At 48.1% G+C, this 19,820-nt stretch overlaps 1 protein-coding gene across 1 annotated transcript in view; it reads left to right on the top strand.

The window, feature by feature from the left end:
• The first annotated feature begins 12,512 nt into the window (after positions 1–12,512).
• The window catches only part of LOC138787809 (titin-like), a 74,475-nt gene continuing 67,167 nt past the window's right edge, over positions 12,513–19,820 (top strand). Inside the window, exons 1-3 of the mRNA XM_069964993.1 lie at positions 12,513–12,847; positions 13,321–13,650; positions 13,911–14,018. Of these exons, the coding sequence (XP_069821094.1) occupies positions 12,526–12,847; positions 13,321–13,650; positions 13,911–14,018 (760 nt within the window). The 5' untranslated portion in view covers positions 12,513–12,525. The remainder of the gene's footprint in view (positions 12,848–13,320; positions 13,651–13,910; positions 14,019–19,820) is intronic.

Below are 19,820 nucleotides of genomic sequence, written 5' to 3'. Positions count from 1 at the left end.
CTGAGGTAAGTGTCACTGCCCGGGGGGGGGATAGGCTTCCATCTATAGTCACTGAGGTGTCACTGCCCGGGGGGGGGATAGGCTTCCATCTATAGTCGCTGAGGTAAGTGATATATGTTCGTATGTCGTTGATTTAGATCTGAATCCATATCGTGGTAAATACTTGTAATCTAAGTATTTTAGGAGTGAGACCTTTATTGGCCAACAAAAAAATTGTTAGAGATGTGAGATTCCGGGATTCACAAGATTCCTTCGTCAGACAAGTTCACAAATGACTTACAGAAAGAGCCCAACATTATAGGGATGTTACAGGCAAGGAGGGAGAGACATCTGTGAATGGGGGGGGGAGTATATACATATATATATCACATAGATAGAAGCCAGGGCAATAAAAAGGACTTGTTGTAAATTAAAGCTCATTTGGAAGTCAAAGATTGTTCAGATCGGTTCAGTCTTATCTGTGGAGGCTGTCCATGTAGTGGGTCATACATCCCGTGTATTAGTCCATGTAGTGGGTCATACATCCCGTGTATTAGTCCATGTAGTGGGTCATACATCCCGTGTATTAGTCCATGTAGTGGGTCATACATCCCGTGTATTAGTCCATGTAGTGGGTCATACATCCAGGTGTATTAGTCCATGTAGTGGGTCATACATCCTGTATATTAGTCCATGTAGTGGGTCATACATCCCGTGTATTAGTCCATGTAGTGGGTCATACATCCAGGTGTATTAGTCCATGTAGTGGGTCATACATCCTGGTGTATTAGTCCATGTAGTGGGTCATACATCCCGGTGTATTAGTCCATGTAGTGGGTCATACATCCCGGTGTATTAGTCCATGTAGTGGGTCATACATCCCGTGTATTAGTCCATGTAGTGGGTCATACATCCCGTGTATTAGTCCATGTAGTGGGTCATACATCCCGTGTATTAGTCCATGTAGTGGGTCATACATCCCGTGTATTAGTCCATGTAGTGGGTCATACATCCAGGTGTATTAGTCCATGTAGTGGGTCATACATCCTGTATATTAGTCCATGTAGTGGGTCATACATCCCGTGTATTAGTCCATGTAGTGGGTCATACATCCAGGTGTATTAGTCCATGTAGTGGGTCATACATCCTGGTGTATTAGTCCATGTAGTGGGTCATACATCCCGGTGTATTAGTCCATGTAGTGGGTCATACATCCTGGTGTATTAGTCCATGTAGTGGGTCATACATCCTGTGTATTAGTCCATGTAGTGGGTCATACATCCTGTGTATTAGTCCATGTAGTGGGTCATACATCCCGGTGTATTACTCCATGTAGTGGCTCATACATCCCGGTGTATTAGTCCATGTAGTGGGTCATACATCCCGTGTATTAGTCCATGTAGTGGGTCATACATCCCGTGTATTAGTCCATGTAGTGGGTCATACATCCCGTGTATTAGTCCATGTAGTGGGTCATACATCCCGTGTATTAGTCCATGTAGTGGGTCATACATCCCGTGTATTAGTCCATGTAGTGGGTCATACATCCCGGTGTATTAGTCCATGTAGTGGGTCATACATCCCGTGTATTAGTCCATGTAGTGGGTCATACATCCCGTGTATTAGTCCATGTAGTGGGTCATACATCCCGTGTATTAGTCCATGTAGTGGGTCATACATCCCGGTGTATTAGTCCATGTAGTGGGTCATACATCCCGGTGTATTAGTCCATGTAGTGGGTCATACATCCTGTATATTAGTCCATGTAGTGGGTCATACATCCCGGTGTATTAGTCCATGTAGTGGGTCATACATCCCATGTATTAGTCCATGTAGTGGGTCATACATCCCGTGTATTAGTCCATGTAGTGGGTCATACATCCCGTGTATTAGTCCATGTAGTGGGTCATACATCCTGGTGTATTAGTCCATGTAGTGGGTCATACATCCCGGTGTATTAGTCCATGTAGTGGGTCATACATCCCGGTGTATTAGTCCATGTAGTGGGTCATACATCCCGGTGTATTAGTCCATGTAGTGGGTCATACATCCCGTGTATTAGTCCATGTAGTGGGTCATACATCCCGTGTATTAGTCCATGTAGTGGGTCATACATCCCGTGTATTAGTCCATGTAGTGGGTCATACATCCCGTGTATTAGTCCATGTAGTGGGTCATACATCCCGGTGTATTAGTCCATGTAGTGGGTCATACATCCCGGTGTATTAGTCCATGTAGTGGGTCATACATCCCGGTGTATTACTCCATGTAGTGGGTCATACATCCAGGTGTATTAGTCCATGTAGTGGGTCATACATCCCGGTGTATTAGTCCATGTAGTGGGTCATACATCCCGGTGTATTAGTCCATGTAGTGGGTCATACATCCCGTGTATTAGTCCATGTAGTGGGTCATACATCCCGTGTATTAGTCCATGTAGTGGGTCATACATCCCGGTGTATTAGTCCATGTAGTGGGTCATACATCCCGTGTATTAGTCCATGTAGTGGGTCATACATCCCGTGTATTAGTCCATGTAGTGGGTCATGCGTCCTGGTGTATTAGTCCATGTAGTGGGTCATACATCCCGTGTATTAGTCCATGTAGTGGGTCATACATCCCGGTGTATTAGTCCATGTAGTGGGTCATACATCCCGGTGTATTAGTCCATGTAGTGGGTCATACATCCCGGTGTATTAGTCCATGTAGTGGGTCATACATCCCGTGTATTAGTCCATGTAGTGGGTCATACATCCCGGGGTATTAGTCCATGTAGTGGGTCATACATCCCGGGGTATTAGTTCCCCCTGCCACACTCTGGTGTGGCAGGGGAAGGTGCCCGGCTCTGGTGTGGCAGGGGAAGGTGCCCGGCTCTGGTGTGGCAGGGGAAGGTGCCCGGCTCTGGTGTGGCAGATGAAGGTGCCAGTCTCTGTTGTTGACGTCAGAGCACTTTTTACTTGGAGGTTTCTTAAATTCGGGGGTTGTTTGAATGAAAGAAGAGGTAATTCTGGGACAATCTCTTTCAGTCTGTTGTCCCTCTGGAATATTGGTTGTAGCTCAGCAGCAATCTTTTTTAGGATCTTCATATTAGGGTTATAGGTGACCACCAATGGTCCCCGGCTGTTCTCCTTCTGCTGATATTCCAGGAGGCTTTGTCTTGGAATTCTTTTGGCTCTGTGGATCTGTTCATCAATGGTTATTGGATGGTAGCCTTGTTTTAGGAATGTCTCTCTTAAAGATGATAGGTGATGTTCTCTATCTTTATCATCAGAACCGATCCTGATGTATCTGAGGGCTTGGCTATGGATGATGGACATCTTTGTGTGGTTTGGATGAAAGCTGTTCCATTGTAGGTATGCTGGGTGGTCTGTAGGTTTCTTGTAGATGGAGGTTTGTATGGTGGTGTTCTCTATAGATACGGTTGTGTCCAGGAAATGGATTTTGGATTTGGAGTAGCTGAGTGTGAGTTTGATGGTGGGATGGAAGTTATTAAAGTTGCTGTGGAAGGTGAGCAGTTCCTCTTCCGATGCTGTCCAAATTATGAGTAAATCATCAATGTACCGGAAATAAGCTAGAGGTTTGATCATACAAGTATTTAGGAACTCCTCCTCCAATTTGGCCATGAAGAGATTGGCATATTGAGGAGACATTTTGCTTCCCATAGCACTCCCCATACATTGCAGATACATGTCATAGTTCTGGTTAAGCACAAACCTGATGAGTTGTGTTGTTGGTTCCATGGCCTTGTTGTGTTGGCAGGCAGCAATGCCGTCCTCATGGGGGATGTTTGAATACAGAGATTCCACATCCATGGTGGCCAATATTGTGTCCCCTGGTAATGGGCCCAGGGCTGATAGTTTGTAGACAATGTCGGTGGTGTCCTGGACAGAACTGGGTGTTTGCTTCATCAAAGTCTTTAAAATATTTTCAACCCAGCCAGAGATGGCTTCTGTAAGTGTCCCAATACCAGAGATGATTGGTCTCCCTGGATTACCTTCTTTACCCAGGCATCCCTAATGCTTTCAGAGAGCCCTTGTATGAACAACGCCCTAACAGCAGGTTCACTCCAACCCATCCCCACACTATGCGAAACTCTATGCAATAGTGGGATTCTGGCTGAGACCATATTTTCTAGTGGACTTTCTCACTCCCGCACCGACATTGTTGTTTGGTTACATGAGGGGGCAATAGGGTTGCTGTGACAGTCAGGAGTGGCACTTGGATGGACGTAAGCCTGGGTGTTTTCACAAATCTAGCTTCACAATTTGTCACCATGACTTGTAGAGCACTGGTAAATGGACTCTCTCATACACTTAGGGTTTTATCATTTAACCCTCGTACACTCAGACAGCTTCGTGTGTTGGTACAAAACATAAATGTGGTGACAAGTTTGGCTAGGACCTTTTACAAGACCTGCGAATAACTGTGCTCGACATGTCAATTCTTCGGGTGAATGGCGGATTGAGCTTCAGAATATCATTGAGTCAATGGGACAGACGGAACCTCCCTGCGCAAATTCCATAGTGGGAACATACCCTTACTTACTGCAACATTCATTCACAGACAGAACACAGACAAAATGGAAAAACTAACAGAGAATAATACAGAGGAACCTTCAATATGAACAATCGAGATCAGTTCCCTCAGTTGTGGGATCCTGTAAGGGAACACACTGACCATGGAAGGGTTCTCTGGGTATAACTTTTATACATGTATCTAAACAGTATAGTGGGGCGGACATCCTGTCACTCCATCTTTCTGCATTTTATTATAATCTTTTACCAATAACAGCAAGTTTTCTTAGGTAATAAAGATCTAGGTCATCCAGCAGATGTAAGACAGTAGTGTCCTAAACACAACCTAGGAGATTCTCTACAACACAATTAGTTATTGCTGTAGGTTATGGACTACTTACCATAGAGATTACCGGACCCCAGGGATACTGTCCCACGATTCCATTGTATCACAGGGATTACCGTCCCTAAGACCCCAGGATAGCGCCCCAAGTTTATATTCTATCTAAGGAAGGACCGTCCCTAAGACCCCAGGATAGCCCCCCAGGTTTATATTCTATCTAAGGAAGGACCGTCCCTAAGACCCCAGGATAGCCCCCCAGGTTTATATTCTATCACAGGGATTACCGTCCCTAAGACCCCAGGATAGCCCCCCAGGTTTATATTCTATCACAGGGATTACCGTCCCTAAGACCCCAGGATAGCCCCCCAGGTTTATATTCTATCACAGGGATTACCGTCCCTAAGACCTCAGGATAGCCCCCCAGGTTTATATTCTATCTGAGGGATTACCGTCCCTAAGACCTCAGGGATAGCCCCCCAGGTTTATATTCTATCTAAGGAAGGACCGTCCCTAAGACCCCAGGATAGCGCCCCAGGTTTATATTCTATCTAAGGAAGGACCGTCCCTAAGACCCCAGGGATAGCGCCCCAGGTTTATATTCTATCACAGGGATTACCGTCCCTAAGACCCCAGGATAGCGCCCCAGGTTTATATTCTATCTAAGGAAGGACCGTCCCTAAGACCCCAGGATAGCCCCCCAGGTTTATATTCTATCACAGGGATTACCGTCCCTAAGACCCCAGGATAGCGCCCCAGGTTTATATTCTATCTCAGGGATTACCGTCCCTAAGACCTCAGGGATAGCGCCCCAGGTTTATATTCTATCTAAGGAAGGACCGTCCCTAAGACCCCAGGATAGCCCCCCAGGTTTATATTCTATCACAGGGATTACCGTCCCTAAGACCCCAGGATAGCGCCCCAGGTTTATATTCTATCTGAGGAAGGACCGTCCCTAAGACCCCAGGATAGCGCCCCAGGTTTATATTCTATCACAGGGATTACCGTCCCTAAGACCCCAGGATAGCGCCCCAGGTTTATATTCTATCACAGGGATTACCGTCCCTAAGACCCCAGGATAGCCCCCCAGGTTTATATTCTATCTCAGGGATTACCGTCCCTAAGACCCCAGGATAGCGCCCCAGGTTTATATTCTATCTAAGGAAGGACCGTCCCTAAGACCCCAGGATAGCCCCCAGGTTTATATTCTATCTAAGGAAGGACCGTCCCTAAGACCCCAGGATAGCGCCCCAGGTTTATATTCTATCACAGGGATTACCGTCCCTAAGACCCCAGGGATAGCGCCCCAGGTTTATATTCTATCTCAGGGATTACCGTCCCTAAGACCCCAGGATAGCGCCCCAGGTTTATATTCTATCTAAGGAAGGACCGGCCCTAAGACCCCAGGATAGCCCCCCAGGTTTATATTCTATCTAAGGAAGGACCGGCCCTAAGACCCCAGGATAGCGCCCCAGGTTTATATTGTATCTGAGGGATTACCGTCCCTAAGACCCCAGGATAGCGCCCCAGGTTTATATTCTATCACAGGGATTACCGTCCCTAAGACCCCAGGATAGCCCCCCAGGTTTATATTCTATCTAAGGAAGGACCGTCCCTAAGACCCCAGGGATAGCGCCCCAGGTTTATATTGTATCTCAGGAAGGACCGTCCCTAAGACCTCAGGATAGCGCCCCAGGTTTATATTCTATCTGAGGAAGGACCGTCCCTAAGACCCCAGGATAGCCCCCCAGGTTTATATTCTATCACAGGGATTACCGTCCCTAAGACCCCAGGATAGCCCCCCAGGTTTATATTCTATCACAGGGATTACCGTCCCTAAGACCCCAGGGATAGCGCCCCAGGTTTATATTATATCTAAGGAAGGACCGTCCCTAAGACCCCAGGGATAGCGCCCCAGGTTTATATTCTATCTGAGGAAGGACCGTCCCTAAGACCCCAGGATAGCGCCCCAGGTTTATATTCTATCACAGGGATTACCGTCCCTAAGACCCCAGGATAGCCCCCCAGGTTTATATTCTATCACAGGGATTACCGTCCCTAAGACCCCAGGATAGCCCCCCAGGTTTATATTCTATCACAGGGATTACCGTCCCTAAGACCCCAGGATAGCCCCCCAGGTTTATATTCTATCACAGGGATTACCGTCCCTAAGACCCCAGGATAGCGCCCCAGGTTTATATTCTATCTCAGGGATTACCGTCCCTAAGACCCCAGGATAGCCCCCCAGGTTTATATTCTATCTCAGGGATTACCGTCCCTAAAACCCCAGGGATAGCCCCCCAGGTTTATATTCTATCTAAGGAAGGACCGTCCCTAAGACCCCAGGATAGCCCCCCAGGTTTATATTCTATCTAAGGAAGGACCGTCCCTAAGACCCCAGGATAGCGCCCCAGGTTTATATTCTATCTCAGGGATTACCGTCCCTAAAACCCCAGGGATAGCCCCCCAGGTTTATATTCTATCTAAGGAAGGACCGGCCCTAAGACCCCAGGATAGCCCCCCAGGTTTATATTCTATCTAAGGAAGGACCGTCCCTAAGACCCCAGGGATAGCGCCCCAGGTTTATATTCTGTCTAAGGAAGGACCGTCCCTAAGACCCCAGGATAGCCCCCCAGGTTTATATTCTATCACAGGGATTACCGTCCCTAAGACCCCAGGGATAGCGCCCCAGGTTTATATTCTGTCTAAGGAAGGACCGTCCCTAAGACCCCAGGATAGCCCCCCAGGTTTATATTCTATCACAGGGATTACCGTCCCTAAAACCCCAGGATAGCGCCCCAGGTTTATATTCTATCTGAGGGATTACCGTCCCTAAGACCCCAGGATAGCGCCCCAGGTTTATATTCTATCTAAGGAAGGACCGTCCCTAAGACCCCAGGATAGCCCCCCAGGTTTATATTCTATCTAAGGAAGGACCGTCCCTAAGACCCCAGGATAGCCCCCCAGGTTTATATTCTATCACAGGGATTACCGTCCCTAAGACCCCAGGATAGCGCCCCAGGTTTATATTCTATCTGAGGGATTACCGTCTCTAAGACCCCAGGATAGCGCCCCAGGTTTATATTCTATCTAAGGAAGGACCGTCCCTAAGACCCCAGGATAGCCCCCCAGGTTTATATTCTATCTAAGGAAGGACCGTCCCTAAGACCCCAGGATAGCCCCCCAGGTTTATATTCTATCTAAGGAAGGACCGTCCCTAAGACCCCAGGATAGCCCCCCAGGTTTATATTCTATCACAGGGATTACCGTCCCTAAGACCCCAGGATAGCCCCCCAGGTTTATATTCTATCACAGGGATTACCGTCCCTAAGACCCCAGGATAGCGCCCCAGGTTTATATTCTATCTAAGGAAGGACCGTCCCTAAGACCCCAGGATAGCCCCCCAGGTTTATATTCTATCTAAGGAAGGACCGTCCCTAAGACCCCAGGATAGCCCCCCAGGTTTATATTCTATCACAGGGATTACCGTCCCTAAAACCCCAGGATAGCCCCCCAGGTTTATATTCTATCACAGGAAGGACCGTCCCTAAGACCCCAGGATAGCGCCCCAGGTTTATATTCTATCACAGGGATTACCGTCCCTAAGACCCCAGGATAGCCCCCCAGGTTTATATTGTATCTCAGGAAGGACCGTCCCTAAGACCCCAGGGATAGCGCCCCAGGTTTATATTCTATCTAAGGAAGGACCGTCCCTAAGACCCCAGGATAGCCCCCCAGGTTTATATTCTATCTAAGGAAGGACCGTCCCTAAGACCCCAGGATAGCCCCCCAGGTTTATATTCTATCTAAGGAAGGACCGTCCCTAAGACCCCAGGATAGCCCCCCAGGTTTATATTCTATCTCAGGGATTACCGTCCCTAAGACCCCAGGATAGCCCCCCAGGTTTATATTCTATCTGAGGGATTACCGTCCCTAAGACCCCAGGATAGCCCCCCAGGTTTATATTCTATCACAGGAAGGACCGTCCCTAAGACCCCAGGATAGCGCCCCAGGTTTATATTCTATCTAAGGAAGGACCGTCCCTAAGACCCCAGGATAGCCCCCCAGGTTTATATTCTATCTGAGGGATTACCGTCCCTAAGACCCCAGGATAGCGCCCCAGGTTTATATTCTATCTCAGGGATTACCGTCCCTAAGACCCCAGGATAGCCCCCCAGGTTTATATTCTATCTGAGGGATTACCGTCCCTAAGACCCCAGGATAGCCCCCCAGGTTTATATTCTATCACAGGAAGGACCGTCCCTAAGACCCCAGGATAGCGCCCCAGGTTTATATTCTATCTAAGGAAGGACCGTCCCTAAGACCCCAGGATAGCGCCCCAGGTTTATATTCTATCTAAGGAAGGACCGGCCCTAAGACCCCAGGATAGCGCCCCAGGTTTATATTCTATCTAAGGAAGGACCGTCCCTAAGACCCCAGGATAGCCCCCCAGGTTTATATTCTATCACAGGGATTACCGTCCCTAAGACCCCAGGATAGCCCCCCAGGTTTATATTCTATCTAAGGAAGGACCGTCCCTAAGACCCCAGGATAGCGCCCCAGGTTTATATTGTATCTCAGGAAGGACCGGCCCTAAGACCCCAGGATAGCGCCCCAGGTTTATATTCTATCACAGGGATTACCGTCCCTAAGACCCCAGGATAGCCCCCCAGGTTTATATTCTATCACAGGGATTACCGTCCCTAAGACCCCAGGATAGCGCCCCAGGTTTATATTCTATCACAGGGATTACCGTCCCTAAGACCCCAGGATAGCGCCCCAGGTTTATATTCTATCTAAGGAAGGACGGTCCCTAAGACCCCAGGATAGCCCCCCAGGTTTATATTCTATCTAAGGAAGGACCGTCCCTAAGACCCCAGGGATAGCCCCCCAGGTTTATATTCTATCTAAGGAAGGACCGTCCCTAAGACCCCAGGGATAGCGCCCCAGGTTTATATTCTATCTCAGGGATTACCGTCCCTAAGACCCCAGGATAGCCCCCCAGGTTTATATTCTATCACAGGGATTACCGTCCCTAAGACCCCAGGATAGCCCCCCAGGTTTATATTCTATCACAGGGATTACCGTCCCTAAGACCCCAGGATAGCGCCCCAGGTTTATATTTTATCTAAGGAAGGACCGGCCCCATAAACCAGGCATATCGCCCCAGATTTCCAGACAAACAGAACTTATAGTCAATTAGATCTACAGCTCCATATGTCAGGACAGGGAAGGCAGGGACAAGACAAACAGTGAGCCCTGATGCTGAACCCACCAACTGTCCCTACTAGAGATGAGCGAACCCGATCGTCCATCCGAACCCGATCGTTCGGCATTTGATTAGCGGTGGCTGCTGAACTTGGATAAAGCCCTAAGGTTGTCTGGAAAACATAGATACAGCCAATGACTATATCCATGATTTCCACATAGCCTTAGGGCTTTATCCAACTTCAGCAGCCACCGCTAGTCAAATGCTGAAAGTTCGGGTTCGGATGGACTCCAGCATGCTCCAGGTTCGCTCATCTCTCGTCCCTACCTACTTACCTCAATCGGCCCTAGGCGGCCGTGGACAACCACAAAGACGTTCCCTATACTGAGTACGTGAAACACAGAACAAGACAGACGGACAAACACAATATAGGATAGTCAAACAGGCAGCGCAGTACAAAATCAGTAGTAGTCGGATAGTCAAAAGTCAAAGCCAGAGGTCAGGTAACACAGACGAGCGAGCAGAGGGAGTTAGGATGGGGAGCACAGCAATAGACAGGGGGAGCTGGGATCAGGGTGTTAATCTAATAGCCAGTGCTCGGACTCTGCCTCAGCTTTGTTTTATGCTGACCAAGAGCCTGGTCCGGATCCCCATTGGACCAGTGCTCTGATCCTCCAGGTTGTAGACAGGCAGAGGAACCCGTCAATCACACAGACAACAAAGGTGCATATCAAGTTCAGCAGCTTCTCAGCTTAACTCCTGCATTGCCGGAAGCAATCGGGTATGGCACACAAAAGCAAACACCAGGCCCAGTTCAGACCAGGCTACTGCACATTCCTGACACCATATTTCATAAAACTTTACTCAAAGTGCAATATTCTTACCTTAATGCAGAAAACATTTGCCTTTTAGCCTTTACAGTACTCCAAACGTATCCCCCCGCCTCGGTCCCCGTGGACTGACCTCTTCTTACAGCAATTCTGCCCGAGGTTTTGAGATGTAGAGGTCTCGGACTTCCCATGCACAGTTTTTGGCCACATCAGGACAAGGTCTGGAGATGTTAGATTCCCTCTCGAAGAACCATGTTGTTAGGAGAATGTCAGCATCTACAAAGGGAGGCATGAAATAATCTGAATGCAGACAGATGGCCGTACAATTGTCCACCTATTTCATTGGTTACATCTAGGCCCGGTCACTTTCCTTATTCACCATTACACCACGTGCCGTACCATGCACCTTATCCATGTGGCTACTGAATGTTGTGTTAAGTTCCTCACTCGGATCTCCATATTTTCTTGCTTAGTTACCATGTGTGGGCTGGTGCGGTCACCCAGTAAATGTCTGAGTGCAGCTCTGTTAGGGTGGGTTCACACTACGGAATAGGGCAAATCTGCCACGGATTCCATCACTCACCCCGCTTGCGCCCATCTCCGCCCGTGCCATAGACTCCATTTCATGATCGGGCCAGATTCCTGCAGACAGCGGAATCCTCCCAACCATAGAATGTAGCCTATGGCACGGGCGGAGATGCGTGCAAGCGGGAGTGAGCAACGGAGCTCACTGCAGATTATCCGCCCCTTTTTCTTAGTGTGAACTCGGCCTTAGGGTACAAACACACACACCGTATACGCAGCAGATCTGCAGCAGATTTGATGCTGTGTTCAGTTATTTAGATCTAATCTGCTGTGTATTTGCTGCGTGTCGCAGCAGTAAATACGCTGCGTATATGGTGTGTGGGTTTATACCCAAAGGGTGTATTTTGCTAAAACACAATTTAACTGTTATTTCTCCTGACATAAAGCAATCTCTTGGATAACTATAACTATTTAAAAGTTATCATCTCAAGAAGGACACATGTAGGATTTGTAGAATGATCCATGCTTATGTAAGACCAAAATGGGCCCAGTCCTGAAGGGGTTAATGCTATTACAGAGACGGGGGGGGGGGAATCTTTCACCACCTTGGAACCTTCAATAACTGTAGGCCAATAAGTGCTCAGCCCACAGTTATCTCTCCAATCCCCCCATACACGGCTCAGCCAAACGTTCCCGTATTCTCTATGGGGGAGGGATAGGCTGATATGGTGGCAGCTTATCTCTACAAGAATAAATGGGTCGGGCATGATGAAATGTCACTAGCTCCACCAACATCAGCTGACAGCGGAGATGCGAACACTTTATACTGATGGCCAAATCCACAGGCAGTCACATATATAAAACGTATGGGGACCTTTATTCTATCTCATGGGACTGTGAGCAAGGTCTGATCTGTCAGCCAGTCTAATCAGGGTCTGTACTATATGGTATAAGAACCTCTCCCGTTGTAGACAGCGCTCCCCATATTATGCTCGCTCTCCTCTTGCGGCATCTCCATCTTCTCGGAGCGGCAGGCTGGGACATGTATTGTTATTTGCTCATACTTTCCCTTTTAGGGGACAGTGACCCTATTTAGTTATTATTTTTTTAGGTGGTCTAAGAGTCACCATGAAGACCCCGCAGATCTCAGTGCTGAGAGGCGAGGAAGCCACCATTCTCTGTGAAATATTGGACTTTGCTCCTGGGAAAACTATTAATGTGCACTGGACCAGATCCCAGAATGGAAGCACAGCTGATGTGTACAGATATATACCAGGACGACTGCAGGCCTTCAGAGAAGGAGCGTACATGGAGGCGGAGAGTGATATACAGAGAGGGAACGCCACACTTCACCTCCCGCGGGTGCAGTTCTCTGATGAGGGAGAGTACACCTGTGGTGTTATAGTGACCCCGGAGTCCAGGGAAGGGAAGAGCTCTCTGCAGGTGTCAGGTGAGTCACACCTGTACACTAATCCTGAAGTATGTCACGATCCCGATCAGCTGATCAGTGATCACATGCCTTTACCATCCCTCATCTTACCCCATATCCATTCAGCTGGTTGTTGAGTTCTTCGGCTGAACCACACTTCATTGACTTTGCTTCTGGTAGATCCCATTAAATCACCATTGTCGGTGTCAGCTGCTTCATCACTATCTGACACCTCTGAGGCCTTATTCCCAAATTCACGGAAGCTATGGAGCATGATGGTGCGTGATGGAATCCCCGACCAGGATCATTAGGATTCTGGGAGTGCGGAGAGTGTTTAGATGGTCCCAGGACTCTACTTATACAGCCGCACGGTGGTGTCAGTAAATGGTGTAAACTGAGTATTTTGAATCATTTTTTACACTGATGACCAAATATTTGATACCACAGTCACAGGTTCGATGCTGATGATAAGTGCTGTGTCTTCTCTTCTGTAGCTGTGCCCTCCGCTGTCCTGGTACCTGGAGACGCCATCCATGTGGAGGTGGGAAGTGAGAGATCAGTGGCATGTGAAGTCAGTACCTTCTACCCTAAAGATATTACTATACAATGGGTGCGATACCAGAAGGATTCTTCAGTAAGTGCGGCCCTGCAGAGAAGAATCTGCACCGGAGACCCCGTCAATAATACAGATGGGACGTTCAATGTTACCAGTCACCTGACCTTATATCCTACAATGGAGGATGACGGCCATAGATATTCCTGTGTGGTGAAGCATCGATCTCTGGAGCAGGACCTGAAGAAGGACTTCACCCTGACAGTCACAGGTGAGTTACTTTATTCTACCCAAAACCCAATATACTATAAAATTATATAGAATAAAATGTCAGAAGTCAGAGCTGGTGGAGATGTCGCTCTCTGGGCTCTCGGCTGCCGCCATTCTGTGTATTATCCATCAGTAACCGCACAATGACCTGTAACCCCGGGGACTGAATCCACAGGAGAACAAATCATATATACACACACACAGGTGTGATCAGTAGGTAGAGGTCACATCTGGATTCTTACTTGTTTCCTGTAATTACAGAGCGAGAAGCTAACCCTGCGACGGTTGTCACTGCTGTGGTCCTGACGCTTGTCTCTGTGACACTTCTAATATTGGCCGTCTTCCTATACAACAATGTGATTAAGAAAGGTGAGTGGTGTATAAGGATTTGGTGATCAGTAATGATCAGTGACGTCTATCACTGGTGGATGCACAGTGGTTGGTAAGTATGATATATCTGTCTCTTTTATAGTTGGTGACATTATCACTCCCATAGGGTTAGTCACCCGGTATCCTTAGTGGTGAATGGATCTAGTTACTTTGGGATGGAAATGCAAAGAAGGGTCAGTGGAGCCTCAGTTACGAGTCTGAAAACACAGGAATAGCCAGATATCCCTCTCTCCAGAGAAGGAAGCCCTTTGCCAAGGGGCGCCTCCTAGTGGGGAGAGCATCAAACCACCCTGATACGTAGTCCCTCAGGTCCTCACTCTGTTACCAGCTTTGGGACCTAAATAGGGAAACACTAGGGTGGCCCCTGTAAGTCACAGTCTAACTCTGTGGCGAGTATAATGACATAAGACAAGGGTTACCAAGGCTAGGGATCCATCCACAGACTGCAGTTTCGGGGTATTTGCTCCTCGTCAGTGTGGAGCAGGATTCTGGCTACTGGGGCAATGATAAATAGACCAACAAAACACAACAATCACTGAACTCAGGGAGAACAGTGAAAAAATCCAATGGGAGTCTCCACTGATTGCCCCCTACAAAATTTGAATATGCAAAGAAGGGTCCGTGGAGCCTCAGTTACGAGTCTCAAAATACGGGAATAGCCAGATATCCCTCTCTCCAGAGAAGGAAGCCTGTTGTCAAGGGGTGCCTCCTAGTGGGGAGAGCACCAAACCACCCTGATACGTAGTCCCTCAGGTCCTCACTCTGTTACCAGCTTTGGGACCTAAATAGGGAAACACCAGGGTGGCCCCTGTGAGTCAAAGTCTAACTCGGTGGCGAGTATAACGACATAAGACAAGGGTTACCAAGGCCGGGCATCCATCCACAGATGGATGTGATTGATTCAGTCTGTTAGATTCTTCTTCTCAAAACACTTATTTGTCCTAAGAAAAAGGTGGTAAAGATAATATCACTAGTTCAAGGGGTGAGGAGAAATCGGGTGCAGTTAGGAAAGCAATGTCAGTTCTGGGGTCCCTCACCTCAGTGATATATCTGGGGTCCCTCACCTCAGTGATGTTTCTGGGGTCCCTCACCTCAGTGATGTTTCTGGGGTCCCTCACCTCAGTGATATATCTGGGGTCCCTCACCTCAGTGATGTTTCTGGGGTCCCTCACCTCAGTGATATTCCTGGTACTTACAGGCAGGAGTTCTATCCAGGTGGGGTAAATAACAGGGACTATAGCGCTGCGGAATCTGTTGGCGCTATACAAATAAATATATTATTATTATTGTTATCCAATGTGTGACAGCCACAGGTGGGGGACAGTCCTGGGGATTACAGCAGATGACTTGGTGATCAGCACAGACGCCAGTCCATGGGGACCTCTGGGTTTAGGACAGATAGTTGTCTTGTTCCGCTGTCAGGATCGCCATGTAAGAGTTTTGTCAGACAAGGCACCGACCATAGTAAGGAGCTTCACACTAATAGGGTCAGAGCATGGTCAGGCAGGTCCCAGAGGGAATGGAGCCTGGGTCAGGGACCCTTTCAGAATATTGTGAGACTGCGGGGTCGTCCAGCAGGAGATCTCTTTGCCGCAGGGGAGAACAGATAGGTAGAAAGTTTTTTTTCTCCTTGAATCCAGGAGACAGGCCTCTGGGGATGGATACTTTCCTGGTTTGGTGATCAGGGGATCTTTATGTCTTCCTTCCACGGAATCTGATTCTCAGGGTTCTAAGAAAGATCAGGGAAGAGAAGGCCAGAGTCATCTTCATAGCGCCATTTTGGCCCAGAAGGAATTGTTTTACCTGGTTGCCCCTCATGTCTGAGGTTGTATATTAGAGGGGGTTTATCAGCTGCCAATCCACTGGAATTGTAGATGTCCCTGTATATTCCTGTATTAGGGAAAACCAATACAGAGTTGCATAGACATGCAAGGAGACACTCCATTAACTAGACACAAGAATGAAATACACAATTTTACTTATCTATTGGGGTGTTAATCGAGTGTTTTGGGGACCATGAAGAGGGACCTCAACAAAAAGCTGCTGTAAGGAGAAGTATGGTGGAATCACTGTTTGGGCTCCTTCAGCCCCCATGGCCTCAATGAAGGATTCACATCTGCCTTATTCCAGTGAATAAATATGGAGATCTGAGAGTATTGTTCACCAGGCTGTTTAGTTCTCCGATGTGTTAGTATTGATGAATGCTGTCTCTTAGTGGAGCTGACCAATATCGTCACACGATACGCACACCTGAGTAAAATGACCAAGCAGCCTATCACTAAGGGTACTATTACACCAACAGATCTGACGACAGATTATCTGCCAAAGATTTGAAGCCAAACCCAGGAGTGGATTTAAAAAGAGGAGAAATCCAGTCTTTCCTTTATGACCTGTTCTCTGATTATAGTCTGTTCCTGGGTTTGGCTTCAAATCTTTGGCAGATAATCTGTCGTCAGATCTGTTGGTGTAATAGTACCCTAAGAGACAGCATTCATCAATACTAACACATCGGAGAACTAAACAGCCTGGTGAACAATACTCTCAGATCTCCATATTTATTCACTGGAATAAGGGTACTATTACACCAACAGATCTGACGACAGATTATCTGCCAAAGATTTGAAGCCAAACCCAGGAACGGACTATAAACAGAGAACAGGTCATAAAGGAAAGACCGGATTTCTCCTCTTTTTAAATCCACTCCTGGGTTTGGCTTCAAATCTTTGGCAGATAATCTGTCGTCAGATCTGTTGGTGTAATAGTACCCTTAGTGGAGCTGACCAATATCGTCACATGATACGCACACCTGAGTAAAATGACCAAGCAGCCTATCACTAAGGGTACTATTACACCAACAGATCTGACGACAGATTATCTGCCAAAGATTTGAAGCCAAACCCAGGAACAGACTATAAACAGAGAACAGGTCATAAAGGAAAGACTGAGATCTATCCTCTTTTCAAATCCACTTCTGGGTTTTAAGTTATCAGGAGTTCCTATAGTGTGTGATCTCGGTATGTGCAGGGGTCGGTGGCGATGTTCAGATCCATGGAAAGGGTGGCTTCATAGTTTTTTTGTGGCGTCTGGCTCCAAAGATTGCCAGAAAAGCCATCAAAGATTATTTTGGCAATTTCTGGAATTTCTGACTTCAGTTGTGATTGGCTTTTACTAGTCTTCTGCGTTTTAGAGACAGACAAAAAAACAATTCCATTGAACTCTATGGGAGAGAAACCCTCCGCATGCTGCTTTTCAGAAAAACTACCAAAGAGCCAAAAAAAGTTAGAGAGGAGAGAAAAACGTCACAAAAAATGAAGAGTATAGTATTTCATAGAATTCCAGTCTAGTGTCTAGTGCTTTCCCATGTAATAGCAGTGCTAATAAGGTCACGTCTAGAGGTGAGAGCTCATTCCTGTAACAACCCGATAAGCGAGATCATTTCCCCAGTGCAGAAGAAATCCTTAGAATAATAATAATATTTATTTGTATAGCGACAACAGATTCCACAGCGCTTTTTATTTTTTTTTTAAATATAAATGTACAATACAGGTTATATTTATATTAAATCATTAAAATAAAAACAATACAGAATCAGAGACCTGCTCGTGAGAGTGTACAGACTAGGAGGACTGGGGGGTTACCAGACGCAACAAGGGCTTTATTTGCCGATGTTCCAGTCATTGTACATAAAGTCTCACAGTGCCTATTGCTGATTGGGCGAGCCAGTCACACGCCATTTTCTAAGTTCAGGTAGCAGGTGCAAAGTACATGGCACCAAAGAGGTTATGGAGAAGATGGAGAAGTTATAGCAAAGAGGGAGACGAGATTAGGGAATGTTATAAGCCTGGAGAGATGGGTGTTCAGGGCACGCTTGAAACTGGGGGTGTTGGAAATGAGTCTGAGGTCTTTTGATAAAATGTTCCAAAGAACTGGTGCAGCACGAGAGAAGTCTTGGAGGTGGGAGTGTGAGGTTCTGATTATGGAAGATGTTAGGGTTAGATCATTAGCAGAACGCAGAGCACAGGAAGGATGGTAGGTGGAGATGAGGGAGGAGATTATGGAGGGCCAGAGTGTAGAGCACAGGAAGGATGGTAGGTGGAGATGGGGGAGGAGATGTATGGAGGGCCAGAGCGTAGAGCACGGGAAGGATGGTAGGTGGAGATGAGGGAGGAGATTATGGAGGGCCATAGCGTAGAGCACAGGAAGGATGGTAGGTGGAGATGGGGGAGGAGATGTATGGAGGGCCAGAGTGTAGAGCACGGGAAGGATGGTAGGTGGAGATGGGGGAGGAGATGTATGGAGGGGGAGAGTGTAGAGCACGGGAAGGATGGTAGGTGGAGATGAGGGAGGAGATGTATGGAGGGCCAGAGCGTAGAGCACGGGAAGGATGGTAGGTGGAGATGAGGGAGGAGATTATGGAGGGCCAGAGCGTAGAGCACAGGAAGGATGGTAGGTGGAGATGGGGGAGGAGATGTATGGAGGGCCAGAGTGTAGAGCACAGGAAGTAAGGTAGGTGGAGATGTGGGAGGAGATGTATGGTGGGGCAGAGCGCAGAGCACAGGAAGGATGGTAGGTGGAGATGAGGGAGGAGATGTATGGTGGGGCAGAGCGCAGAGCACGGGAAATATGGTAGGTGGAGATGAGGGAGGAGATGTATGGAGGGCCAGAGCGGAGAGCACAGGAAGGATGGTAGGTGGAGATGGGGGAGGAGATGTATGGAGGGCCAGAGCGTAGAGCACGGGAAGGATGGTAGGTGGAGATGGGGGAGGAGATGTATGGAGGGGCAAAGCGCAGAGCACGGGAAGGATGGTAGGTGGAGATGAGGGAGGAGATTATGGAGGGCCAGAGCGTAGAGCACGGGAAGGATGGTAGGTGGAGATGAGGGAGGAGATGTATGGAGGGCCAGAGCAGAGAGCACGGGAAGGATGGTAGGTGGAGATGAGGGAGGAGATGTATGGAGGGCCAGAGTGTAGAGCACAGGAAGCATGGTAGGTGGAGATGAGGAAGGAGATGTATGGAGGGCCAGAGTGTAGAGCACAGGAAGGATGGTAGGTGGAGATGGGGGAGGAGATGTATGGAGGGCCAGAGCGTAGAGCACGGGAAGGATGGTAGGTGGAGATGAGGGAGGAGATTATGGAGGGCCAGAGCGGAGAGCACGGGAAGGATGGTAGGTGGAGATGAGGAAGGAGATGTATGGAGGGCCAGAGTGTAGAGCACAGGAAGGATGGTAGGTGGAGATGAGGGAGGAGATGTATGGAGGGCCAGAGCGGAGAGCACGGGAAGGATGGTAGGTGGAGATGAGGGAGGAGATGTATGGAGGGCCAGAGCGTAGAGCACAGGAAGTATGGTAGGTGGAGATGAGGGAGGAGATGTATGGTGGGGCAGAGCGCAGAGCACGGGAAATATGGTAGGTGGAGATGAGGGAGGAGATGTATGGAGGGCCAGAGTGTAGAGCACAGGAAGGATGGTAGGTGGAGATGAGGGAGGAGATGTATGGAGGGCCAGAGCGTAGAGCACAGGAAGTAAGGTAGGTGGAGATGTGGGAGGAGATTATGGAGGGCCAGAGCGGAGAGCACAGGAAGGATGGTAGGTGGAGATGAGGGAGGAAAGGTTTGGAGGGCCAGAGCGTAGAGCACAGGAAGCATGGTAGGTGGAGATGTGGGAGGAGATGTATGGAGGGGCAGAGTGTAGAGCACAGGAAGTAAGGTAGGTGGAGATGAGGAAGGAGATGTATGGAGGGCCAGAGTGTAGAGCACAGGAAGGATGGTAGGTGGAGATGTGGGA

Source organism: Dendropsophus ebraccatus, chromosome 4, assembly GCF_027789765.1.
Source record: "Dendropsophus ebraccatus isolate aDenEbr1 chromosome 4, aDenEbr1.pat, whole genome shotgun sequence".
Lineage (NCBI taxonomy): Eukaryota > Metazoa > Chordata > Amphibia > Anura > Hylidae > Dendropsophus > Dendropsophus ebraccatus.
Note: the sequence above shows the minus strand (reverse complement) of the source record. Positions and strands in the feature narration are given on the sequence as shown.